Genomic DNA, 10,839 nt, shown 5'->3' with positions numbered 1-10,839 from the left:
GGCTGTTGTGTTTTAAGGAATAAGTATGGAAACTAGACTACATTAGTCAAGTTAACTTTACTTAATAAATGCAATCATTTCAAAAACTGTATTGTCCATACATAAAAACACAGAAAATCATTAAAGTGACCATATGGATGAGGATTGGATATTTATTTGGATTTTTAATTTATAAAACAATTTTATCATGACTTCCTACTTCAAAAATCAGTGTGAAACAACATCACAAAGTCTGTGCTTGTAACTTAATATATTGCAAAAATCTAAACAATGTGTAAAAAGTTTGCTATTGTGCGTACAATAACAAACGTTTTATACATTTATTAATCGGTTGAAATTTATTGAGTTACAAACAAGGACTTCACATATGTTTCACATTGATTTTCGAAGTAGGAAGTTGTTTTATATACAAATTAAAAATCCAAATTTATACCCAATCCTCATCCATATGGTCACTTTAATCTTTTTAACAGATACAACAACAATTGTAAACAAATGTACACACAGATCACAAACACCAAACAAAAGACAGTGCATTGTGATAGAATGGAGAAATAAACATTTAAAATTAGTAATACTCAGAGTTTAGATAGCTGCTGTTGATTCTTCTGTGAAAATGAAACCCTAAAGCACTACCAGAGGGAAACTTATGGAAATGATAGATGTGTCCAGTCATTAACTGTGTTCAATGTCTTTCTGTTTACTGATAAAGTGACTCTGAGGAGATTGTTTGCTTCTGATATCTGGGATTGTTTCCTTTTGTTATTAATACTTGAATTGCCATACCAAAGTCCAAGACTGTCTAATAAAGTGCAATAAAAATCCCCCTCTCAGCGCTGGAATTTTGAGCTACGCATGTCATATTGGAGACTTCAACACATCTATGACGATGGCAGAAAAACAAAAGTCATATCTAGTTGTTGGCTGTAGGTGGTGCGCTACTGAAAATAAAAACAAAAGAATAACGTTTGTGTTCGAAAGGGGCGTAGTTTATCTACAAAGGCTCAAAATGGCTGCCGGTGCGGGTGATACGAATCCGTCGCAACTTCTACCACTTGGTAAGGCTAACCTGAGAGTTATGTTATCTTCACTTGTCGTGCAAAATTATTACAGCGATTTCCAGAGTAGTTCAGTAACTATTTACAAACGTATTTCGAACTGCGAAAGAGAAGCATGATGTTGACTTGAATCTGATGACTCGTGTGAACAATAACATTGACAAAACTGTCAAGAGAGATACACGTGTGCTAGCTGCAATAATTGTAGCGTTTGATGTGATTTTGAGGGCTTTTTCGTCTGTTTTTGTGCCTTTTTTCGTTCCGACGTTTAACCCGAATCAAACGGGTTAAACTTCGGAACGAAAAAAGGCACAAAAACAGACGAAAAAACCCTCAAAATCACATCATCAAACGCTACAATTATTGCAGCTACACGTGTGCGTGATGCAAGACGATGATTGAACACGTCTGTTACCATGGTTACGGTTTGTGCAAAACCAGTGCGATCTAATTTAATCAGCAATAATAGTAACCGGGGGGGGGGGTGAAAATGCCTTAAGCAGCTTTAGAATGCATAAACATTGGCTCAAAGGCAGTCGTTGTTTACCGTGTAGCTCAAGTGACTGTAACTGTTGTGTACGTGTTGGTGTCTTTTCCATCTCAGAGTCAGAGATGTCATGGGGGGGGGGGGGGGATCATGGGTGCATGGATAGATGTATGTATGTAGCTCTGGATGTAGACACTATGAGGTTTGACACGTCTTTCCTCTCCGCTACGGTTCTTCCTTATTATAAATAGCGAGATTTCATTCTCACGGATTTTCAGAATAAAAACCACCCATACCCATGCTAATGAGAATATAAAATATAGAAATGAACTTTAAATCACTAAATTCAACCTACGTCTTGTGTAATCTGTCAATTCTTACGTTTGCTAGAGCCATGAAACGAAAACTGGTAAGTCAAGCAAACAGATGAGCTCAATATTGCACATGTGTACAACCTTTTACACGTTTAAGCAGCTGTCATGTTGCACATTTTGCGGCTCAAGTGAATGATAAGACAAGAAATGACAGAATAGACAAGACATAGGTTGCATTAAATGATCTAAAGTTGTTTTTAGTATTTTTTATTGTCATTAGCAAGGGTATGGGTTGGTTTTATTCCCGAAATCCGTGTGAATGAAATCTGTTCGCAATCTCGCTATTTATAATAGGGACGAACCATAGCGGAGAGGGAAGATGTGTCCAACCTTGTAGCATATACTTCCAGTAGTATGTATGTATGTACATGTAATATGTACATTGTATTATGTATGGTTTGTGTGTGTGTGTGTGTGTGCGCGCATGTGTGCACGCATGTTTGTGTTTGTGTTTGTGTGCACACCTGTGTATGTTTGTGATAGTCCAGAGACTATCAGAAAAAAATGTTGCATCAGTATGACAAGTCAGATGACCAGGTTCTTAAGAGTGTGTATATAAACCTTTCCTTTCCTGTATAAGTACTTACAGTGTTTTTATCATTATTTCTAGAATTGGTTGATAAATGTATCGGAAGCAGAATCCATATAGTGATGAAGACAGACAAAGAGATTGTAGGAACATTACTTGGATTTGATGACTTTGTCAGTATCCTTTAAGTTAGAATTTAATAATGAGAAAACAAAAATATAGAGTTTTCACTTAGGTTGGTGGATGTTGACCTGGGTGATATGGTTGGTAGTGTATCTTTCAAGTAATCGAGAGGTCTTTTGTTTGGTCACAGCCAAGCAAACTCTTCTTCTCGAATACATTTGGCAAAGAGGAAAAGATGTATTGTGCCTGGTATTGTAAAGCTTGTGGTTTGATTGGGCTTCCCTAAAAGAGAGAAGGAAAACGAGTATTCTAGGATTTAGGGGTGAGTCAATGGACACTGGTACTGGTACGGCTGGTAATTTGTCTCCAGGTTTAGCCTCAACCTAGCCAATTCCCTTCATATTTTACAAGTGAAGTCTACAGCATTAAGCACTGAAAATGGTAGCATTTTACATTACAATTCTGCCGATGCTAAAAGTAACACCTTTTAGCACCTTCTTACACCTGTACCCATATGGTGAATAACGCCACCAGCCTATGCTTTGGGGCTATGCTATCAAATATTAGCAATCGGTCGAATATGTACTCATTTTACATCTTTTTGACGATAGTAGTCGCTGGTACGATCACAAAAGGTGTCGAAAATCGGAACTTTTCCAGTTCCGACTGATTTCAAAGTCCCGCCTTACAAACTCCGCCACATTTGATCGGGCGTCCGCTTGGGCATAAATTTTACGATTGAACTTGTGATTTCGGGATTTCTGGTCCTCCGGACTGGGACTAGTACTTTTGTAGCCAAGGCGAGGTAAAATTACTAAATAGTCGATTTATTGCTGATATTTGAACACAGATGCGTTAAATCTTTAGTTACTACTATACTAGCATTTCAGGTAAGCCCAGGTTTCACAACTGTCTCTTTGTAGGCGACTTACTCCGTATGCAAGCAGGGCGACATGGACCCTCAGACCACTAGTGGTCAACCGGTCTGAGATGGATCATAGACCCTACGAAATGGATGTAGCCTAGTAGAAATGTCTGTATTTGTGAACAGTAAGGAATGTCTCTCAGATAGACTGTGTCCATGACTGTACAATGTTGTGTCAATCAAGGCCTCTTCGCAGGTTTGTGAAAATGATGCTGGGGACTAATCTCCATTTCAAAAAGGGAAGTTTTTCTAACTGAAAAAGGTGTTTGTCCTGAATGTTCGATATCTTGCATTTCCGTCATTTTCTCGTCTCTGTTAATTTTAGCGACGAAGGGATATGATATTCCATAGAACGCCTTTTGTTTTATCAATTACAAACAATAGCATGTGAAGGGCGATATAATGTTGCCTTGTCCGAGAAACGGGAAGTACACTAGCTGTTTTCACTTCACTGCTCACACTTACATTGAAGAGCTATGTAGTCAGTAATCTTGGTTAGTCTATTCTATTGTCAAACAGAATTTTCCCTCAAATTCAACATCACTGTCAGAATATATTCGAGAAAGGTTTACAACGTTTAAACTTTATTCATCCTGGATCCAATAGCAAGTGTACATTCTTTGATCACGGATTTGCGAGTGCAAAACATTATAAAACTTAAAAGCACGGGACTGCAATTTTGTGTTCCTTGTCTGTGTAACCTCAGATCACTGAAAATATTCATTAGTGGTCTGAGTCTGAGTTGGAACACATCTCCGTTTATAGTGCTAGTTGTGTGTATTCACTAAGCCGTTTCAATATAATAATCATATGGATGTTTTATTTTCAACATCACGCAAACCATTGGCCTCTTTTCATGGTAGCGATTAGTCTATCTGCTAGACCTCGGATGTTCTTCCGATACAATACGACACACGACCGAACATCGCTATCGAGGATGGAACATCCAAGGCAAGCCCTCACTGCGAACTTCGTTCGCTTATAGTAATTAGTATCGAAAGAAAGCACGAACATCTAGCAGCAAGATTAGGTAGCGATTTGACAGACGCCAACAAAATCGAATTTTAGACTCTAATATTACTCTTCGCACGTACAGAGTACTTTTTATAGGATAATATCATAAACAGTGAATCAGAGCAAGCATCTAACCTAGAGTCTAAAATCAGATTTTATCCGATAATGGATATTTGTGTAATGTCGCGTCTTCATGGGGTCAGGTGTAAAAAAGACGGGTCAAAGTTTGGAAATGTGCACTCAGAGAACTGCGACACAACTGCTGACAGAGAGTTCTCAAATCGTATTTCAGAGCTAAGGTGGCTATTGTCCTGCGTGTTCATTATAAAGCGGCCAAGTTCGCGTCACAATTTGTAAAATAACGCTACGACATTATACTAAACAATAAAGAATAAATAAGCCTTTGAAGTTTCTGTGCTCCTACTATAAATACTTCCTATGAATCTGGCCACAGCTACTCATGTCCTAGTCTAGCTGCTAGACCTCAGGTGTTATTCTGAATTTACAATACGACAAGGATGGGCGTTCGCCGTCACAGCGAACTTCGTCGGGAGAAGCCCGAACGTCTAGCAGCAAGACAACCTCTTTCTATAGTGGTCTGAGCGCACCATGCATACAATGAAAAGATGGAAAAGAAGATTATGCAAATACCCGACACTTCTTTATTTCTGTTGATATAGATGATGAGGCCAATTAACACATTTCTAACAGCTTAGCATATTAACTAACCTCGGATTTTCGAGGTTGGGAAGTTCTCAATTGGTCATACTTTAGCATCGGAGAGAATTATAATGTAGAATACTCTCAGACTCTTTACAAATGAAAAATGTTTTGTAAGAGAAGTTTATCCAACTTTAGAGTTCAGTGTATAGGTACATGTTTGTTGAAAGCAACTTGTTATCCATACTGATATAAAGGTTAGAGTGATGGTTATGAGGATTAAGTGGATAGAAAGGCCAGGTCAGAATCTACATGTTGTTGGTCCACACAATGGCATCTTAAAGTCAACGTCCTTTTACCAAAATACTGTACTGCAATCAGTAAAGCTGTATAAATGGGGACCTGGTAGAACAGAGAATGCTATGTGAAGGAGTCAACTGTATGAGGCTATAATGGATTGTATGCTCCTTAGAGAGTTGAGGAATAGTAAATGTCCTGGAGCTGCTGTGCCATTATAGGTCCATGCTAAAGGTGGACATTGTATGCTTTCTTAGGATACACCTCAGAAACCAGTTTCTTTGAAAATCAGAGTTCTTGAATTCTCTCCAAACTTTATCATATGAAAACTTGTTCCTGTCCTTTAAATAAACAAATATTAACATCATAACTAGGCAAAGGCCATAGCTTACACAGGGTAGATTCATTTGTGACAGGCTGCCGCACGATGATATTGTAGATAGCGCCCTCTGTGGCAAATGTGCATAGTATATATAACATGCATGTGTAGTCATTGCACCGCAGTGCATCCTTGGGTAAAACCACCAAAAAAACATCGCATAGTATATAGGACGCACATGCATACTAGTCATTGAGTGCGTAAGCTATTACGATTTGCAGTGTGTATGTTTCTATAAAGTTTACCTTAACCAATACTCCAGACATGGTTTTAGAAGATGTTGTAGAATTGTAAGTATATTGTATTTATGTTTTGTTAGTTCTTAATAACAGAGTGCAAAATATACACTTTCAATTTACAATCTACTCACTTTAATACAATGATAGTCACAATACCATGCAGCTTTTCTGTTTGATACAACCATGCAGAAACCAACAAGAAACTGGACATGCTACACTTTAAGATAGCAAGATTGAATGAGTACAGTTTCTTGCTACATTTTGTCAAAGTGAAATGAACTTCAAATGTACACCTGCCACCATACAGACATCAAATGAACACCGCAAAGGACATTTTTACGTGCCCTTCATTGGGTGTTTGATACTAAGAAAAACATTTGCACCCGAATGTCTGCATGGAGTTGTAATACATTGAAATGGTTTATTTCATTTAGACTAAATGTTGCAAAAAAGCAATCTTGCTATTAAAGTGTGCACGTGTGGCATATATGCAATTTTTTGTTGGTTTCTGCATAGTTGTATCAAAGAGAAAAGCTGAACAGTATATTGTGAAATTCACTGTAATTCTCATACATTTTGTATCACAATCTTTTTTATTATTTGAATCCCAAAATAATTTAGGGGTATATTATAAATGTTGTCCCAAAGTTCTGCATATTTAATATTATTGTGGGCAATGTACGTACAAAAACAAAACATTCTTTAGTCTTACCTAAAAGTTGTGTCATTGTTACAATTCCATACAAAAAGAGAAAGAGTTCATAAGCAACTTGAATTAAATGTAGAGAATGCAGGTATATGAATTTGTATTTCACAACCACCTATCACATTATCAGCTGTTTAGTTCAAAGGAAACCTATTTTTTGTATTCCTTCGTTGACAGTGAAACTACACCAGAAGGTAGACGAGTTACAAAGTTAGATCAGATATTACTTAATGGTAACAACATTACTATGGTAAGTTAGTACATTTTGGCATTTGTATTTTGTTTAGTTTTTTAAAGCGCAACTGTTGTCTGGTTCACACACATACACTGTTTGGTTCCATGCTACATGTATGAAGACGTAGGGAGGCTGAAACAACATTTTATTTCTGAGCAGAAATGTACATAGTTTACAAGACTTTTCCTCACATGAACTCTGTCATCATGCAAGTAAACCAAGTTCAATGTGGTTGTCATAACTTTGAATGAGTAAGAACGTACATGGTTGGTGAAATTTATTCTTGTACAGATGAAAGAAATGTTTTGATTTTCCTTAAAAGTAGCCATGTAGTAGAGGATTTGGTATTTATTTTTGATTTTTAATTTATAAAGGAATTTTATCATGGCTTCCTACTTGACAAAATCAATATGAAACAACATATGCCAAGTCCTTGTTTGTAACTCAATAAATTGCAAAAGAATAATAAATGTGGAAAATGTTTGTTATGGTACATACAATAACAAACTTTTTACACATTTTTTTTTAGCTTTTTGCAATGTATTGAGTTACAAACACAGACTTGGTCTATGTTGCTACACAGTAGTAAGCCATAATAAAATGTGTTGATAAATTAAAAATCCAAAATATATACCCAATCTACTTGAATTTCTTCTGATGTTAAATTTCTTATCCTTATTTGTTTTATTTCAGTTAATTCCAGGAAGTGAAGGTCCTGAAGTGTAAATGATTTTGAAGACTAGTATTTTTCAATATACTCTTTATTTGTTAAAGCTCCAGAAACTAAAATTATTGGTTTTGTAATACATGTATTTCTTTTCTGTAAGATTACCAACACTTGGTCTTCTATTTCCTATGGGGTATCACCACTGATACAACCTGCAAAAAAACACTGATGCATTTGCTTGTTTGTGGTAAGCTGAAATGAGACAAGTTTTATGTAAAGACATACAATGTAATTAATGTCAGTAACTTATCAAAGCATAAACACCACATGAGCTCCAGATCCTGTAACTCTGTTTACTGATAGAATGTTACATATTGTAAGGATCAAGTCTGACTGTTATTGTTACATTGTAACTTTCATAGACAAAACAAACTGATACAAAAACATCTTTTGAATCTACATCAGAAGCACTTTTTATTTTTGTATTGGTTGTATTGATGTTTTTACCTAATGTTGTCTGTGTGTGAAGTCTTTCCTTGATGGACTTCATGCAAGCAAATGCACTGATGTATTTTAGCAGGTTGTATAAGAAAGTCCAACGAAAGCCAATAATTCCAAAATGTCAGTGTAGCATTAGTGATTATTGTGTTTCCATTAACAAGAAAAGTTTGTTGTTATAGCAACTGAGACTTTAATTTTTACTTAGCCTAGATTTAGTACATATCTGTTAGGGTTTCTTACATTTTCAGAATTTCATATCAAATCAAGTACTTTGGTTATACATTCCATGCTGTAAGCATCACATGGTGAGGAAAGGGGCATACATGTTATGAAACAAACAAACATTGCCCTCTCCCATGTGGCACTCCAATAATTCATCACCTGTAGTTTGCTTACCATTGTTATCATTATTATCTAATATAAGAATTGTATTATTAATATGTGGCATATATACTATAGAAACCAGTTGACCTGAAACAAAATGTGTGACTCTATCATTGCTATACTGTATAGATGTGCAGACAATCCTGTTAATGTCATCATTGCTAAATCACTAGCTACATATGTTCTTTACATGAAATACCTTTGGATGATCTGGGATTCAACTGTAGTGATTGTTCTTCAATTTTTGTCAAGCTAGGTGATATAAAGTAGCAAAATTTCTGTCTGATATTAATGACGATATTATGTAACGGGTTAGGATTTGTCAAGTCAGAAACCATTCTGTTTTAGGTGAACTGTCTTCTATTGTAAGTTAGGCATATAGTTAAGTTTGACGAGTGAAGTTAATTTTGCAATCTTATTTTAGTTCAAACATGGTTCTAAAGATTCATACTGCTGCTGTTGCTGTCTTCTTTGGATATCAAGTCAGAAATAAAATACAACCAATGACAGGCAAGCATTGACAAGCAGAACATGTTACAAACAGGGAAAGTAAACAATGAATTGGATTAATAACACTTGGCACAGCATCATGTTGGAAATATAGAGACTTGTATTACATTCCATCATTGATAAGAACACTTTTATGTGTTCTTTATGTGTGCATGAAATGTCAGGGGAACTTGAAATTTGTCTGACTCTGAGCGGTTTTGTAATACGGCCATACAATTGTTCAATTGATAGAATGTAATACTTGTCTTTTTACTGCTGTGCCTAGTGTTATTAATTAATTTGTTTTCTTTCCCTGTTTGTAACAAGTTCTGCTTGTCTGTCACTGGTTGTATATATATGGGAAGGTAACTGACAAAAAAAAATGTAAAACATGGTAGAAACGTAGTCTACCTTAGATTTCTTGACAAGTTTTAATTTTTATTATGATATTGTAAGAAGTATTGGACTGCCTATCATGTTGGTTGTAAACATAGAACCTAACTACATGTAAGCCATAATGCTTAACTAATCATTATTGACAAACAAACACGGGTTTTCCATAACACATGTTCATGTATCTGATATTGAGCGAGGCAAGCAAAGAGATGAATCTAGAGAAGTGACATCTTACATACCATGGTAAACAAAAAAAGATAACCCTTTTATCCAAAATATATACTTAGTATTTTGTGGGTTGTACTATTCAATTGGAGGGGTGTATGAAGAACTCTTACCATGTTGTGTATTTATTTGAACCTTGTGATTTTATTACTAGAAATAAAATTTCATGTATATGAAGTTTAAATAGTTGTTGAAATGAATGTTTTAGACTGCACCCCACCTCTTGTCTAAGTTTATTGGTTAGGCCTACAAAAAAAATTGTGTCCATATATGTTGGTGGTGCTTTCAATTCATAACTGTACTTTAACAGTCTGAAAAAGTAGGAAGGGAACTGGAACCAAACAATTTTTTTTTACTCAAGTTTATTTTTATTTTAGTAAGAACTTAGTATGGTTGCTTTATAGACAAGGTTTCCAGCTAACGAATAGCCGACACTAAATTCTTATACCTAGGCCTCAGACCCCCCGTCCCCCCTAACTAAATTGAAAAAAATTGAAAAAATTTCAAACTACACAATCAATTTCAAATCAGAATGTAGTAGTATGTAGTGCTACAAAAAAGCCAGTATGTAGTGAATAAAAAATAGTTCTTTTGCTGACACTACTTTTTTTTGTTGGTGCCAATGTTATAGCAAACATTCTTCCATTTCTCAAGTTTTAAAGAAATATTTGTATTTAGGGGTACAAAACATCCACCAAAAGAAAAATCAATTTAGTAGGATGAGAACTATAATGACTCAACCCCCCCCCCCCACCCACCCCTCCCCCACCCACCCCCCAAGTAAAACAATGTAGTTTTTATCCTGATATTTTGATTTTTTGAATTTTTGAGTGGACAAGGGGGAAATTAAAAACGAAAATGTCAGGACAGCAACATAGTATAGTAGTAGCATTAGTCCTGAATTCTACAGATAGACTAGCTAACGAATAACCAAGTGAATACACTATCACTTATTTTCCAAGGTATTTTGGTGTGTGGTTATTGTTTGGGGAAAGGTAAGAACATATTCATCAAAATTGTTTTCAAACATTTTATAAAATATAGGTAGAGTAAATATGAGTAAATATGAGTGTTATTTCTGCATTGCATCTACTTTTTTGATTTGAGACTGTTTGTGAATTTGTTGCAAAGGTTTAAATAATATTAATTTT

General features: G+C 35.6%; 1 protein-coding gene across 1 annotated transcript; it reads left to right on the top strand.

Moving 5' to 3' along the window:
- The first annotated feature begins 1,008 nt into the window (after window positions 1-1,008).
- On the top strand, window positions 1,009-9,824 carry LOC144450664 (U6 snRNA-associated Sm-like protein LSm5). The gene is made up of 5 exons (XM_078141313.1): window positions 1,009-1,058; window positions 2,530-2,625; window positions 6,109-6,136; window positions 6,969-7,041; window positions 7,720-9,824. Exons 1-5 carry the CDS (start codon window positions 1,010-1,012, stop codon window positions 7,750-7,752), a joined length of 279 nt encoding a protein of 92 aa, XP_077997439.1. The 5' UTR covers window position 1,009; the 3' UTR covers window positions 7,753-9,824.
- The last annotated feature ends 1,015 nt before the right edge of the window (window positions 9,825-10,839 follow it).

The sequence above is a fragment of the Glandiceps talaboti genome, chromosome 20 (assembly GCF_964340395.1).
Source record: "Glandiceps talaboti chromosome 20, keGlaTala1.1, whole genome shotgun sequence".
In the NCBI taxonomy this organism is placed as follows: Eukaryota; Metazoa; Hemichordata; class Enteropneusta; family Spengelidae; genus Glandiceps; species Glandiceps talaboti.
Note: the sequence above shows the minus strand (reverse complement) of the source record. Positions and strands in the feature narration are given on the sequence as shown.